Source organism: Ranitomeya variabilis, chromosome 5 (genome assembly GCF_051348905.1).
Source record: "Ranitomeya variabilis isolate aRanVar5 chromosome 5, aRanVar5.hap1, whole genome shotgun sequence".
Taxonomy (NCBI): domain Eukaryota; kingdom Metazoa; phylum Chordata; class Amphibia; order Anura; family Dendrobatidae; genus Ranitomeya; species Ranitomeya variabilis.
This window is the reverse complement of record NC_135236.1, coordinates 31520492-31537045: the sequence shown is the minus strand read 5'-3', so window position 1 is coordinate 31537045 and position 16554 is coordinate 31520492. Positions and strand designations below refer to the sequence as shown.

General features: G+C 56.2%; 2 protein-coding genes across 2 annotated transcripts in view; one reads left to right on the top strand and one right to left on the bottom strand.

The window, feature by feature from the left end:
• LOC143774245 (uncharacterized) overlaps positions 1-3483 on the bottom strand; it is a 24961-nt gene extending 21478 nt beyond the window's left edge. The window contains exons 1-2 of the mRNA XM_077261634.1: positions 3412-3483; positions 2880-3176 (exon numbers count right to left, since the gene is read on the bottom strand). Of these exons, the coding sequence (XP_077117749.1) occupies positions 2880-2968 (89 nt within the window). The 5' untranslated portion in view covers positions 2969-3176; positions 3412-3483. The remainder of the gene's footprint in view (positions 1-2879; positions 3177-3411) is intronic.
• SLC25A11 (solute carrier family 25 member 11) lies at positions 3440-16554 on the top strand. The gene is made up of 8 exons (XM_077261633.1): positions 3440-3680; positions 11496-11648; positions 11744-11950; positions 12035-12125; positions 12207-12297; positions 12386-12485; positions 12665-12716; positions 14549-16554. Exons 1-8 carry the CDS (start codon positions 3460-3462, stop codon positions 14702-14704), a joined length of 1071 nt encoding a protein of 356 aa, XP_077117748.1. The 5' UTR covers positions 3440-3459; the 3' UTR covers positions 14705-16554.

Genomic DNA, 16554 nt, shown 5'->3' with positions numbered 1-16554 from the left:
CCAAGTCCTGTACAGGGTGACTGCCCTGAAGGTGGAGGAGACCACATCCTGTACAGGGTGGCTGCCCTGAGGGTGGAGGAGACCACGTCCGGTACAGGGTGGCTGCCCTGAGGGTGGAGGAGACCACGTCCTGTACAGGGTGACTGCCCTGAGGGTGGAGGAGACCACGTCCTGTACAGGGTGACTGTCCTGAGGGTGGAGGAGACCACGACCTGTACAGTGTGGCTGCACTGAGGGTGGAGATCACGACCTGTACAATGTGGCTGCACTGAGGGTGGAGGAGACCACGACCTGTACAGTGTGGCTGCACTGAGGGTGGAGCAGACCACGACCTGTACAGTGTGGCTGCACTGAGGGTGGAGGAGACCACGACCTGTACAGTGTGGCTACATTGAGGGTGGAGGAGACCACGTCCTGTACAGGGTGACTGCACTGAGGGTGGAGGAGACCACGTCCTGTACAGTGTGGCTGCACTGAGGGTGGAAGAGACCACGTCCTGTACAGTGTGGCTGCACTGAGGGTGGAGGAGACCACGACCTGCACAGTGTGGCTGCACTGAGGGTGGAGGAGACCACGTCCTGTACAAGGTGACTGCACTGAGGGTGGAGGAGACCACGTCCTGTACAGTGTGGCTGCACTGAGGGTGGAGGAGACCACGTCCTGTACAGGGTGACTGCACTGAGGGTGGAGGAGAACACGACCTGTACAGTGTGGCTGCACTGAGGGTGGAGGAGAACACGTCCTGTACAGTGTGGATGCACTGAGAGTGGAGGAGACCACGTCCTGTTCAGTGTGGCTGCACTGAGGGTGGAGGAGACCACGTCCTGTACAGTGTGGCTGCACTGAGGGTGGAGGAGAACACGTCCTGTACAGTGTGGATGCACTGAGAGTGGAGGAGACCACGTCCTGTTCAGTGTGGCTGCACTGAGGGTGGAGGAGACCACGACCTGTACAGTGTGGCTGCACTGAGGGTGGAGGAGACCACGACCTGTACAGTGTGGCTGCACTGAGGGTGGAGGAGAACACGTCCTGTACAGTGTGGATGCACTGAGAGTGGAGGAGACCACGTCCTGTTCAGTGTGGCTGCACTGAGGGTGGACGAGACCACGTCCTGTACAGTGTGGCTGCACTGAGGGTGGAGGAGACCACGAACTGTACAGTGTGGCTGCACTGAGGGTGGAGGAGACCACGTCCTGTACAGTGTGGCTGCACTGAGGGTGGAGGAGACCACGTCCTGTACAGGGTGACTGCACTGAGGGTGGAGGAGACCATGTCCTGTACAGGGTGACTGCACTGAGGGTGGAGGAGAACACGTCCTGTACAGTGTGACTGCACTGAGGGTGGAGACCACGTCTTGTACAGGGTGACTGCACTGAGGGTGGAGGAGACCTCGTCCTGTACAGGGTGACTGTACTGAGGGTGGAGGAGACCTCGTCCTGTACAGTGTGACTGTACTGAGGGTGAAGGAGACCACGTCCTGAACAGTGTGGCTGCACTGAGGGTGGAGGAGACCACGACCTGTACAGTGTGGCTGCACTGAGGGTGCAGGAGACCACGTCCTGAACAGTGTCACTGCACTGAGGGTGGAGGAGACCACGACCTGTACAGTGTGGCTGCACTGAGGGTGGAGGAGACCACGTACTGTACAGTGTGGCTGCACTGAGGGTGGAGGAGACCACGTCCTGTACAGGGTGAATGCACTGAGGGTGGAGGAGACCACGTCCTGTACAGGGAGGCTGCACTGAGGGTGGAGGAGACAACGTCCTGTACAGCAGGGTGACTGCACTGAGGGTGGAGGAGACCACGTCCTGTACAGTGTGACTGCACTGAGGGTGGAGGAGACCACAACCTGTACAGGGTGACTGCACTGAGGGTGGAGGAGACCACGACCTGTACAGTGTGGCTGCACTGAGGGTGGAGGAGACCACGTCCTGTACAGGGTGACTGCACTGAGGGTGGAGGAGACCACGTCCTGTACAGGGTGACTGCAATGAGGGTGGAGGAGACCACGTCCTGTACAGGGTGACTGCACTGAGGGTGGAGGAGACCACTTCCTGTACAGGGTGACTGCACTGAGGGTGGAGGAAAACACGTCCTGTACAGTGTAACTGCCCTGAGGGTGGAGGAGACCACGTCCTGTACAGTGTGGCTGCACTGAGGGTGGAGGAGACCACGTCCTGTACAGCAGGGTGACTGCACTGAGGGTGGAGGAGACCACGTCCTGTACAGCAGGGTGACTGCACTGAGGGTGGAGGAGACCACGTCCTGTACAGCAGGGTGACTGCACTGAGGGTGGAGGAGACCACGTCCTGTACAGCAGGGTGACTGCACTGAGGGTGGAGGAGACCACGTCCCGTACAGGGTGACTGCACTGAGGGTGGAGGAGACCACGTCCTGTACAGGGTGACTGCACTGAGGGTGGAGGAGACCCTGTCCTGTACAGTGTGGCTGCACTGAGGGTGGAGGAGACCACGTCCTGTACAGGGTGACTGCACTGAGGGTGGAGGAGACCACGTCCTGTACAGTGTAACTGTCCTGAGGGTGGAGGAGACCACGTCCTGTACAGGGTGACTGCACTGAGGGTGGAGGAGACCCTGTCCTGTACAGTGTGGCTGCACTGAGGGTGGAGGAGACCCTGTCCTGTACAGTGTGGCTGCACTGAGGGTGGAGGAGACCCTGTCCTGATTCTGAGTGTGTGTCTCCAGTCGGTGACTCTCGCTCTCTGTATATGATGAGGTGTTGATGTGACCGCCCGTCGCCATCTCACCTTCCTGCACTTTCACCATGGACTTATCTGCTAATTGTCGTTAATCATTAATGATCGCATTGATCAGTGATCTCTGACCGCCAATATCCCCTGATAACAGTTCACTAGTCACCACATATCAGGCCTGGACATGGTGGCGCTTGTAGTCCTCCTCTCATGGGTGGTTGTCGCCTGCCACCATTGATCAGTCACGAGATTCATGTCAGGGGGTCTTCTGGAGTCATGAATTCGGAGTCATGTGACTGCGGTTTGGGGGGCAGCAATGTCTCAGAAGAAGATATGAGAAAACGATATCTGTTGCCGTGGAGACACAACCGTCATGGCAGCCCAGCATCACCGGCTCCAACATGTGCCGTTATTATCACCATGTAACCGCGATGCTGGCTCATAGCCGCAGTTCACACTCTGCCTAAACAAGATATAAAAATAATAAGTGATCCATTTTCTAAATCCTTTAAGCTATAACATTTATTTTAAAATGAAAACTTTATTGCTACACACGTGCAAACATTATCCAGAATCCAAAATGGCCGCCGCTGCAGTCTGCCCTTAACCGAAATATAGGGCTAGTTCCACTATAAATACAGAACTCGCCAGCCAATGGCCTTACCGACGAGCTCACGTCAGCTGCTTTCATATTATACCTCATTATTCCATTTTCGTTGTTGTTTATTGTTTCTCCCATTTCAAACATGGCCGGCGGAGAGCGACTGCCCACTTCCAACATGTCGGCGCGTCCCGCCGTGCTTACGTCATCAGGCCACGCCCCTCAGCCTGAGCTCAGCTCAGCTCACACACCTCCCGTGTCACCTTGGGGGTCTCTCCGGTCAGTCGGTGACAAGATGGCGACGGCGAGCGGCAAAGAGAGGACCTCCCCCAAGGCCATCAAGTTCCTCTTCGGGGGGCTGGCCGGGTAATGTTTCTAACCCGAAATATTGACGAAGCTTCCCTCTAGTTATTCTTCAGTAATGGGTGCTCCCCTATAATTTTTCATCAGTAATAGTAGCTTCCTTATACGTACTAGTGGTGGACTGTACCATTGTATCTGTGTAGGGGTGTCTGGCTGTCCCTCTGCTGTGGGGTGTCTAGTTGTATAATGAGTCTGTAATAAGGTTAATACAGGTGAGCTCTTATATCCTGCAGCGCCGCGTCACGCTGGCTCCTAGTCTGTGGCTGTAATCGCTGACATCGTGCTGTAACTATGTGTAAGGTGCATGGAAACCGTCAGCAGGGAGGCCGCAGATGCCAGACTGTCCGGCTGGTCCATGTGCGGCGCCAGCCTGCAGGCTGATGGTCTCCATACAGGGAATTGGTGACTATTGGGTAAATCCGGCGTGTGAGCTGGTGGAGACCCCTGTGCTGAGCTCGGGGGGCTGGTGAGGGTGGTGCCAGGGGAGGAAAGGAGGACAGCGACTCCCCAGTAATAGGAGAAGGGCAGAAAGTGGTGTAATGAGGTCTGCGGGACACCGCTTATAGGGGACACTGCTTATAGGGGACACCGCTTATAGGGGACACCGCTTATAGGGGACACTGCTTATAGGGGACACCGCTTATAGGGGACACCGCTTATAGGGGACACTGCTTATAGGGGACACTGCTTATAGGGGACACCGCTTATAGGGGACACTGCTTATAGGGGAAACCGCTGCTGCTGCAGAACCTCCTTGTGTAAGAGGTGGTGGGGCTGTGTCTGGCACTGATATATATGCTAATGAGCATCCCCCCCAGCGAGCAATGATAGATACAGTGCCCCAGTACCCCCCACTACCACTGATGGCCCCAGTACCCCCCACTACCACTGATGGCCCCAGTACCCCCCACTACCACTGATGGCCTCGGTAACCCCCCCACTACCACTGATGGCCCCGCTAACCCCCCCACTACCACTGATGGCCCCGCTAACCCCCCCACTACCACTGATGGCCCCGCTAACCCCCCCACTACCACTGATGGCCCCGCTAACCCCCCCACTACCACTGATGGCCCCGCTAACCCCCCCACTACCACTGATGGCCCCGCTAACCCCCCCACTACCACTGATGGCCCCGCTAACCCCCCCACTACCACTGATGGCCCCGCTAACCCCCCCACTACCACTGATGGCCCCGCTAACCCCCCCACTACCACTGATGGCCCCGCTAACCCCCCACTACCACTGATGGCCCCGGTAACCCCCCACTACCACTGACGGCCCCAGTAACCCCCCCCCCCCACTACCACTGACAGCCCCGGTAACCCCCCACTACCACTGACAGCCCCAGTAACCCCCCCCACTACCACTGACAGCCCCGGTAACCCCCCACTACCACTGACGGCCCCGGTAACCCCCCACTACCACTGACGGCCCCGGTAACCCCCCACTACCACTGACGGCCCCGGTAACCCCCCCACTACCACTGACGGCCCCGGTAACCCCCCCACTACCACTGACGGCCCCGGTAACCCCCCCACTGCCACTGATGGCCCCGGTAAACCCCCCACTGCCACTGATGGCCCCGGTAAACCCCCCACTGCCACTGATGGCCCCGGTAAACCCCCCACTGCCACTGATGGCCCCGGTAAACCCCCCACTGCCACTGATGGCCCCGGTAACCCCCCACTGCCACTGATGGCCCCGGTAACCCCCACTGCCACGGACTGCCATAGTACTCCCCCCAAGGTTGCTTTGGGTGTCAGTGGTAGCCGGGGAGGGGTTATTGTTCCTGTTAGTGGTAGTTGGGGTGGGAGGGCCCTGTGACGGCCATGTTGCTCCCTCTTTTCCTAATGAATTGCTGATACCACTTACAGGTCACACCTCATTTCCTGAGGTCTGGGGGTCTGCACTCCCCTAACCCCTCCACTGATGATCTCTCTTATCTGATGGCTCTTTGGTTTTGGCCCTTTAAATCCAAGTTCCCCCACAGGAGAGAGAACAAATGTTCTGTTTATTATAAGATACTGGGAGCTCCGTTATACTGAGGAGAGATCTCCGCTGTACAGGGGAAAGTCTGACCACTGAGGAGAGATCTCCGCTGTACAGGGTAAAGTCTGACCACTGAGGAGAGAGCTCCGCTTTACAGGGGAAAGTCCGATCACTGAGGAGAGATCTCTGCTGTACAGGGGAAAGTCTAATCACTGAGGAGAGATCTCCGCTGTACAGGGGAAAGTCTAATCACTGAGGAGAGAGCTCCGCTGTACAGGGGAAAGTCTGACCACTGAGGAGAGAGCTCTGCTGTACAGGGGAAAGTCCGATCACTGAGGAGAGATCTCTGCTGTACAGGGGAAAGTCTAATCACTGAGGAGAGATCTCCGCTGTACAGGGGAAAGTCTAATCACTGAGGAGAGAGCTCTGCTGTACAGGGGAAAGTCCGATCACTGAGGAGAGAGCTCCGCTGTACAGGGGAAAGTCTAATCACTGAGGAGAGAGCTCCGCTGTACAGGGGAAAGTCTGACCACTGAGGAGAGAGCTCTGCTGTACAGGGGAAAGTCCGATCACTGAGGAGAGATCTCTGCTGTACAGGGGAAAGTCTAATCACTGAGGAGAGATCTCCGCTGTACAGGGGAAAGTCTAATCACTGAGGAGAGAGCTCCGCTGTACAGGGGAAAGTCTAATCACTGAGGAGAGAGCTCCGCTGTACAGGGGAAAGTCTGACCACTGAGGAGAGAGCTCTGCTGTACAGGGGAAAGTATAATCACTGAGGAGAGAGCTCCGCTGTACAGGGGAAAGTCTAATCACTGAGGAGAGATCTCCGCTGTACAGGGTAAAGTCTGACCACTGAGGAGAGAGCTCCGCTTTACAGGGGAAAGTCCGATCACTGAGGAGAGATCTCTGCTGTACGGTGGAAAGTCTAATCACTGAGGAGAGATCTCCGCTGTACAGGGGAAAGTCCAATCTCTGAGGAGAGAGCTCCGCTGTACAGGGGAAAGTCCGATCTCTAAGGAGAGAGCTCCGCTGTACAGGGGAAAGTCTAATCACTGAGGAGAGAGCTCCGCTGTACAGGGGAAAGTCTAATCACTGAGGAGAGAGCTCCGCTGTACAGGGGAAAGTCCAATCTCAGGAGAGAGGTCCAGTGTACAGGGGAAAGTCTTATCACTGAGGAGAGAGCTCCGTTGTACAGGGGAAAGTCTAATCACTGAGGAGAGAGCTCCGCTGTACAGGGGAAAGTCCAATCTCAGGAGAGAGGTCCAGTGTACAGGGGAAAGTCTTATCACTGAGGAGAGAGCTCCGTTGTACAGGGGAAAGTCTAATCACTGAGGAGAGAGCTCCGCTGTACAAGGGAAAGTCCTATCTGAGGAGAGAGGTCCAGTGTACAGGGGAAAGTCTAATCACTGAGGAGAGAGGTCCAGTGTACAGGGGAAAGTCTAATCACTGAGGAGAGAGCTCCGCTGTACAAGGGAAAGTCCTATCTGAGGAGAGAGGTCCAGTGTACAGGGGAAAGTCTAATCACTGAGGAGAGAGCTCCGCTGTACAGGGGAAAGTCCGATCACTAAGGAGAGAGCTCCACTGTACAGGGGAAAGTCTAATCACTAAGGAGAGATCTCCGCTGTACAGGGGAAAGGCCGATCACTAAGGAGAGATCTCCGCTGTACAAGGGAAAGTCTAATCACTAAGGAGAGAGCTCCACTGTACAGGGTAAAGTCCGATCTCTGAGGAGAGAGCTCCGCTGTACAGGGGAAAGTCCGATCTCTAAGGAGAGAGCTCCGCTGTACAGGGGAAAGTCTAATCACTGAGGAGAGATCTCCGCTGTACAGGGGAAAGCCTGGCCACTGAGGAGAGATCTCCGCTGTACAGGGGAAAGTCTAATCACTGAGGAGAGAGCTCCGCTGTACAGGGGAAAGTCTAATCACTGAGGAGAGAGCTCCGCTGTACAGGGGAAAGCCTAATCACTGAGGAGAGAGCTCCGCTGTACAGGGGAAAGTCTAATCACTGAGGAGAGAGCTCCGCTGTACAGGGGAAAGTCTAATCACTGAGGAGAGATCTCCGCTGTACAGGGGAAAGTCTAATCACTGAGGAGAGAGCTCCGCTGTACAGGGGAAAGCCTAATCACTGAGGAGAGAGCTCCGCTGTACAGGGGAAAGCCTGACCACTGAGGAGAGAGCAATGCTGTACGGGGGAAAGCCTGGCCACTGAGGAGAGAGCTCCGCTGTACAGGGGAAAGCCTAATCACTGAGGAGAGAGCTCCGCTGTACAGGGGAAAGCCTAATCACTGAGGAGAGAGCTCCGCTGTACAGGGGAAAGCTTGGCCACTGAGGAGAGAGCTCCGCTGTACAGGGGAAAGCCTGGCCACTGAGGAGAGAGCTCCGCTGTACAGGGGAAAGCCTGGCCACTGAGGAGAGAGCTCCGCTGTACAGGGGAAAGCCTGACCACTGAGGAGAGAGCTCCGCTGTACAGGGGAAAGTCTAATCACTGAGGAGAGAGCTCCGCTGTACAGGGGAAAGCCTGACCACTGAGGAGAGAGCAATGCTGTACGGGGGAAAGGCCGATCACTGAGCCAGCTCCTGCTGAGAGATTTTTACAGTGTATCAGTGTAGTACAGTCCCAGGCTCCTATGTATATGCCACAGTTACAGCTGAGGGGTTGTTACAGTGTATAGTCGTGATCAGGCTCCTGGCCCCTGTGTGGCTGTGGTACTACAACTCCCATCATATACAGACATTACAAAGTACAGTTCATGTGACCTTCCGTCTCTGTCCATGAACCTGTTTGGGTGAGGGGACGGTGGTTGGGTGAGGGGCTGGTGGTGACGTTGGTTGGGTGAGGGGCCGATGGTGACCTTGGTGGGGAGAGGGGCCGGTGGTGATGCTGGTGGAGTGAGGGGCCGGTGGTGACCCTGGTGGGGTGAAGGGCTGGTGGTGACCTTGGTTGGGTAAGGGGCCGGTCGTGATGCTGGTTGGGTGAGGGGTCGGTGGTGACCATGGTTTGGTGAGGGGCCGGTGGTGACCCTGTTGGGGTGATGCTGGTGGGGGGAGAGGCCGGTGGTGACGCTGATTGGGTGAGAGGCCGGTGGTGACGCTGGTGGGGTGAGGGGCCGGTGTTGACACTGGGTGGGTGAGGGGCCGGTGGTGACCTGGGTGGATGAGGGGACGGTGGTGTCCCTGGTGGGGTGAGGGGCCAGTGGTGTCCCTGGTGGGGTGAGGGGCCAGTGGTGTCCCTGGTGGGGTGAGGGGCCGGTGGTGAAGTTGGTTGGGCGAGGAGCCGGTGGTGACCTGGGTGGGTGAGGGGCCGGTAGTGACCTGGGTGGGTGAGGGGCCGGTAGTGGTGACCTTCGTGGGGTGAGGGGTCGGTGGTGACGCTGGTTGGGTGAGGGGCTGATGGTGACCTTGGTGGGGTGAGGGGCCGGTAGTGACATTGGTTGGGTGAGGCGTCGGTGGTGACCCTGGTGGGGTGAGGGGCCGGTGGTGACCCTGGTGGGGTGAGAGGCCGGTGGTGACCCTGGTGGGGTGAGAGGCCGGTGGTGACCCTGGTGGGGTGAGAGGCCGGTGGTGACCCTGGTGGGGCGAGAGGCCGGTGGTGACCCTGGTGGGGCGAGAGGCCGGTGGTGACCCTGGTGGGGCGAGAGGCCGGTGGTGACCCTGGTGGGGCGAGAGGCCGGTGGTGACCTTGGTGGGGCGAGAGGCCGGTGGTGACCTTGGTGGGGCGAGAGGCCGGTGGTGACCTTGGTGGGGCGAGAGGCCGGTGGTGACCTTGGTGGGGCGAGAGGCCGGTGGTGACCTTGGTGGGGCGAGAGGCCGGTGGTGACCTTGGTGGGGCGAGAGGCCGGTGGTGACCTTGGTGGGGCGAGAGGCCGGTGGTGACCTTGGTGGGGCGAGAGGCCGGTGGTGACCTTGGTGGGGCGAGAGGCCGGTGGTGACCTTGGTGGGGCGAGAGGCCGGTGGTGACCTTGGTGGGGCGAGAGGCCGGTGGTGACCTTGGTGGGGCGAGAGGCCGGTGGTGACCTTGGTGGGGCGAGAGGCCGGTGGTGACCTTGGTGGGGCGAGAGGCCGGTGGTGACCTTGGTGGGGCGAGAGGCCGGTGGTGACCTTGGTGGGGCGAGAGGCCGGTGGTGACCTTGGTGGGGCGAGAGGCCGGTGGTGACCTTGGTGGGGCGAGAGGCCGGTGGTGACCTTGGTGGGGCGAGAGGCCGGTGGTGACCTTGGTGGGGCGAGAGGCCGGTGGTGACCTTGGTGGGGCGAGAGGCCGGTGGTGACCTTGGTGGGGCGAGAGGCCGGTGGTGACCTTGGTGGGGCGAGAGGCCGGTGGTGACCTTGGTGGGGCGAGAGGCCGGTGGTGACCTTGGTGGGGCGAGAGGCCGGTGGTGACCTTGGTGGGGCGAGAGGCCGGTGGTGACCTTGGTGGGGCGAGAGGCCGGTGGTGACCTTGGTGGGGCGAGAGGCCGGTGGTGACCTTGGTGGGGCGAGAGGCCGGTGGTGACCTTGGTGGGGCGAGAGGCCGGTGGTGACCTTGGTGGGGCGAGAGGCCGGTGGTGACCTTGGTGGGGCGAGAGGCCGGTGGTGACCTTGGTGGGGCGAGAGGCCGGTGGTGACCTTGGTGGGGCGAGAGGCCGGTGGTGACCTTGGTGGGGCGAGAGGCCGGTGGTGACCTTGGTGGGGCGAGAGGCCGGTGGTGACCTTGGTGGGGCGAGAGGCCGGTGGTGACCTTGGTGGGGCGAGAGGCCGGTGGTGACCTTGGTGGGGCGAGAGGCCGGTGGTGACCTTGGTGGGGCGAGAGGCCGGTGGTGACCTTGGTGGGGCGAGAGGCCGGTGGTGACCTTGGTGGGGCGAGAGGCCGGTGGTGACCTTGGTGGGGCGAGAGGCCGGTGGTGACCTTGGTGGGGCGAGAGGCCGGTGGTGACCTTGGTGGGGCGAGAGGCCGGTGGTGACCTTGGTGGGGCGAGAGGCCGGTGGTGACCTTGGTGGGGCGAGAGGCCGGTGGTGACCTTGGTGGGGCGAGAGGCCGGTGGTGACCTTGGTGGGGCGAGAGGCCGGTGGTGACCTTGGTGGGGCGAGAGGCCGGTGGTGACCTTGGTGGGGCGAGAGGCCGGTGGTGACCTTGGTGGGGCGAGAGGCCGGTGGTGACCTTGGTGGGGCGAGAGGCCGGTGGTGACCTTGGTGGGGCGAGAGGCCGGTGGTGACCTTGGTGGGGCGAGAGGCCGGTGGTGACCTTGGTGGGGCGAGGGGCCGGTGGTGACCTTGGTGGGGCGAGAGGCCGGTGGTGACCTTGGTGGGGCGAGAGGCCGGTGGTGACCTTGGTGGGGCGAGAGGCCGGTGGTGACCTTGGTGGGGCGAGAGGCCGGTGGTGACCTTGGTGGGGCGAGAGGCCGGTGGTGACCTTGGTGGGGCGAGAGGCCGGTGGTGACCTTGGTGGGGCGAGAGGCCGGTGGTGACCTTGGTGGGGCGAGGGGCCGGTGGTGACCTTGGTGGGGCGAGAGGCCGGTGGTGACCTTGGTGGGGCGAGAGGCCGGTGGTGACCTTGGTGGGGCGAGAGGCCGGTGGTGACCTTGGTGGGGCGAGAGGCCGGTGGTGACCTTGGTGGGGCGAGAGGCCGGTGGTGACCTTGGTGGGGCGAGAGGCCGGTGGTGACCTTGGTGGGGCGAGAGGCCGGTGGTGACACTGGTGGGGCGAGAGGCCGGTGGTGACCTTGGTGGGGCGAGGGGCCGGTGGTGAACTGACTGACCTCTGCACCGGTCACAGGAGCTGCCATGTTCCCTTCTGGGATTATTTCTGTAGGGGGCTCTCTCCCAGTACTAACGCCCTCTGCTCCCGCACACAGGATGGGCGCCACCGTGTTCGTGCAGCCGCTGGATCTGGTGAAGAACCGCATGCAGCTGAGCGGAGAGGGCGCCAAGACCAAGGAGTACAAGACCAGCTTCCACGCGGTAGGAAGCATCCTGAGGAATGAGGGTCTGCGGGGGATCTACACCGGGTAAGAGCCTCACTGATGATCTCGTAGGCCCTCTCGTCGCCCTGCAGGGGGCGGCACAGTCTCTTCCTCTGTGTTACCCCTCGCCCTGTTCTCAGGTTGTCCGCGGGGTTGCTGCGTCAGGCGACGTACACGACCACCCGTCTGGGGATCTACACCATCCTCTTCGAGAAGCTGACCAAGGCGGACGGGACTCCCCCCAACTTCTTCATGAAGGCAGCGATCGGGATGACGGCCGGGGCCACAGGGGCCTTTGTGGGGACTCCGGCCGAGGTGGCGCTAATCAGGATGACTGCTGATGGGAGGTAAAGCGTGCAGAGAGCGCCCCCGGTGGTCGCTGGGAGTGTTGCTCGCCCCTCCATGTTCTCGGTGCTTTCTTTCTCGTGCAGGTTGCCCGCAGACCAGAGGAGAGGATACAGCAACGTCTTCAATGCCCTGGTCAGGATGTCGCGGGAGGAGGGCATCACCACGCTGTGGAGGGTGGGTGTAGTAGTCCATGCCGGGAGCCAGCTGTCACGGCGTCCTTCTCTGCAGTCACCCTGACCCTTCTCTCTTCTCCAGGGCTGTGTACCCACGATGGCGCGGGCCGTGGTGGTCAACGCTGCCCAGCTGGCCTCCTACTCCCAGTCCAAGCAGGCCCTTCTGGACTCTGGTGAGAGAACAGCCCCGGGAGGGTGGAGACCGTCAGCAAGGAGGTGTCTGTCCGGCTGTAGATGTGATTATCTGTCCTTGTCCTGCAGGATATTTCCGGGATGACATTCTCTGCCACTTCTGTGCCAGTATGATCAGTGGCCTGGTCACCACTGCCGCCTCCATGCCGGTGGACATCGCCAAAACCAGGTGAGATTCACAGCTAAAACCTGCTCTATTAGAAGAGACAGCCATTGCTCAGCTCATCCAGAGCCTCCTGGTTCAGGCACCGTGTGCTCCCAACTACAGCTAAGCCGGACACTTAAAGGGGCGGTGCCATGGCAGAGCAGTCAGGAGTGGGGTATAACTGCCATAACTTCTCTCCCCAGGATACAGAACATGCGGATGATCGACGGGAAACCGGAGTATAAGAATGGACTGGTGAGTACTGCCGACTGCAGAAAGGGGAGCAGAGCACGTGTGTGAGCGCTTGGGGTCCCAAATATGAGCGAGTGGGGCCCCAAATGTAACACATCAGCTGCTGTGTAGAGTATGTCCCCTAGACAGCCATGGTCCTGGTTATCTACACTGGTACATCCTGTATTATACCCCAGAGCTGCACTCACTATTCTGCTGGTGCAGTCACTGTGTGCATACATTACTGATCCTGAGTTACATCCTGTATTATACCTCAGAGCTGCACTCACTATTCTGCTGGTGCAGTCACTGTGTGCATACATTACATTACTGATCCTGAGTTACATCCTGTATTATACCTCAGAGCTGCACTCACTATTCTGCTGGTGCAGTCACTGTGTACATACATTACTGATCCTGAGTTACATCCTGTATTATACCCCAGAGCTGCAGTCACTATTCTGCTGGTGCAGTCACTGTGTACATACATTACATTACTGATCCTGAGTTACATCCTGTATTATACTCCAGAGCTGCACGCACTATTCTGCTGGTGCAGTCACTGTGTACATACATTACATTACTGATCCTGAGTTACATCCTGTATTATACTCCAGAGCTGCACTCACTATTCTGCTGGTGCAGTCACTGTGTACATACATTACATTACTGATCCTGAGTTACATCCTGTATTATACTCCAGAGCTGCACGCACTATTCTGCTGGTGCAGTCACTGTGTACATACATTACATTACTGATCCTGAGTTACATCCTGTATTATACTCCAGAGCTGCACTCACTATTCTGCTGGTGCAGTCACTGTGTGCATACATTACTGATCCTGAGTTACATCCTGTATTATACCTCAGAGCTGCACTCACTATTCTGCTGGTGCAGTCACTGTGTGCATACATTACATTACTGATCCTGAGTTACATCCTGTATTATACCTCAGAGCTGCACTCACTATTCTGCTGGTGCAGTCACTGTGTACATACATTACTGATCCTGAGTTACATCCTGTATTATACCCCAGAGCTGCAGTCACTATTCTGCTGGTGCAGTCACTGTGTACATACATTACATTACTGATCCTGAGTTACCTCCTGTATTATACTCCAGAGCTGCACTCACTATTCTGCTGGTGCAGTCACTGTGTACATACATTACACTACTGATCCTGAGTTACATCCTGTATTATACCCCAGAGCTGCACTCACTATTCTGCTGGTGCAGTCACTGTGTACATACATTACATTACTGATCCTGAGTTACATCCTGTATTATACCCCAGAGCTGCACTCACTATTCTGCTGGTGCAGTCACTGTGTACATACATTACTGATCCTGAGTTACATCCTGTATTATACTCCAGAGCTGCACTCACTATTCTGCTGTGTGGAGCTCTGGGGTATAATACAGGATGTAACTCAGGATCAGTAATGTAATGTATGTACACAGTGACTGCACCAGCAGAATAGTGAGTGCAGCTCTGTGGTATAATACAGGAGGTAACTCCGGATATGTAATGTATGTACACAGTGACTGCACCAGCAGAATAGTGAGTGCAGCTCTGTGGTATAATACAGGAGGTAACTCCGGATATGTAATGTATGTACACAGTGACTGCACCAGCAGAATAGTGAGTGCAGCTCTGGAGTATAATACAGGAGGTAACTCCGGATATGTAATGTATGTACACAGTGACTGCACCAGCAGAATAGTGAGTGCAGCTCTGGGGTATAATACAGGAGGTATCTCCGGATATGTAATGTATGTACACCAGCAGAATAGTGAGCGCAGCAGATGACCTGTTTTCCGCTGCTGCGCCTTAGCCCGTGTTTCTTTGCTGTAGGACGTTCTCATGAAGGTGGTCAGATACGAGGGATTCTTCAGCCTGTGGAAGGGCTTCACCCCGTACTACGCCCGGCTGGGGCCTCACACGGTTTTGACTTTCATCTTCCTGGAGCAGATGAACAAGTACTATAAGCAGTTCTTCCTGAGCGGATGATGGGACTGGAGCGGCACTGGATTTATCCCACCTACAGGCACAAACCCTGCCGGACACGTGATGGCCCCCTCGTACCCCGACGTCTCCAGCAGGGGGCGCCACCTACCGCCCCTCCAGCTGTCACCTCGGTGCTTGTGGTTCGGGGCATGAGGGCCTCCAGGGTATTTGTTTTATTTAATGCTTTCACATTTTCAGGGCAATTCCTCACAATTATTATTTATACCTAAAGGGGATCAACACCAAAGTGTCAAAGTAAAATCCTCTTCAGTTTTTTTTTTTTTTTTATGGTCTTGAAAGTCAAAACCATAAAACTTTGTAGTCACCAAATTCAGTCCTTTGGGCTAGGGCGGGGCTTCCTCTCGGGGTTCTTAGCCCCTCCCATGAGGATCGTGCAATATACTCTTCAGTGTGAAGTTGCCCTTTAAATGCCTCGCTTTAATTTTTCATTGTTTGTTTCTCTCTTGGAAATGGCTAAAGAATCTAAATAATTTTTTTTTGTTAAAAAATTGCAATTTTTTACTTTTTACTGCATTCCCTGACCCCAGCGTCTTAATGAATTGTTATTTAATAGAGTCAAGGCTGTGCGGAGTGCGGCCCGAAGACAACAGGGATGTGGCGCAGCTCGGCCTCATTGTCAGTTATTCTTTTCTTATTGTTGTTCTGTTGCTTTAAAAGGCTTGTGGGTGGAGTGATACTGGCTGAGGACTACAAATCCCAGCAGATCAGACCCGCCTGAGCTTGTTTTACAGATCATGAGCTTAAAGTACAAAAAAACTTTTGACACTACAGTGCAATCGATCAACACGTCAGGGATAGTGTGGAGCGCTTTATATGGGGAACTTGGGGAGGAGCCGTAGACTTCTTATTTGATGAGGGCCCTTTAAGCAGGGGTGTTTTTGACCTCGTCCCTTTTTTTTTTTTTTTTTTTTTTACATTTTTCCCCCCTTCTCGCTTTATTTGAGGATTTCCCTTTTTTTTTTTTTATAGGGTTAGCGTTGACTTCTTCTGCCACCACCTCCATAGAAACACATAAATTGTGTAATAGCTCCACTTAGGGCTAAGTATTGGATGCCATTTTTGCACCATCAGATTTAAAGGGGGTTTTCCTCTTTCATTTTTTTTGTTTTTTTACTTAACTGCATTATGTTTGAGGCTAAAAAAATTATTTTCGCAATTGGGTTTCATTAAAAAGTTTGCACCGTCTGCCTGCTATAATCTGTGTTGCTCTGTCTATTTAAGGCCGCAGACCACATCAAAGTTGAACATTTAGGAAAACAAATTGTCTTTTACAGGCTAACGGTGCAAAATTTTTAATTAAACCCAATTGCAAAAATGATTTATATATTCATTTAAGTAAAAAAAAGCAACCCTATCCCAAAGGTGGATAACCCCTTTAAGGCTGCCATTTTGTAAGTGGGTCATAATACCTTGGGTTTTATCACACTTTGACACAAGGCTTTAAATGTGTCGTGGATGTAGGCGCTAAACAAGTATGGCTGCCTTATCATGATCTCAGTGGCCATAGTTTAGGGGTCCCCTAGCCACCGTAGTCTCCTAGTGGGGTTGGTCACAGTATTTATTTCAAGGTGTGAATATATGGCCCACCCATGTGACCTAGAGATCTATACGCACATACGTACGTACATCGCCATGTGTATGTTTTTATTGATCTGGATGGCGGGGATCGTGGGGTGACTAATAATCCCCTGGTCTCCTCGGCAAAATAGCATCCCATAAAGAAAGTTTCGTATGTCATTAGCGGGAGAACGGTCACTGGTATCGCCATCTCGTCGGCCTAACGAGGATGAAAACGTAAAAGAAAATCTGAATAAAATGTGGTTTTGGTGCAA

Excerpts from the sequence above, each read along its gene's own strand:
- SLC25A11 (XM_077261633.1), top strand. The coding sequence starts at position 3,460 with ATGGCCGGCGGAGAGCGACTGCCCACTTCCAACATGTCGGCGCGTCCC. Across the intron at positions 11,649-11,743 it reads CTGCGGGGGATCTACACCGG|GTTGTCCGCGGGGTTGCTGC; the intron begins GTAAGAGCCTCA and ends CCCTGTTCTCAG. Across the intron at positions 12,126-12,206 it reads GCATCACCACGCTGTGGAGG|GGCTGTGTACCCACGATGGC; the intron begins GTGGGTGTAGTA and ends TCTCTTCTCCAG.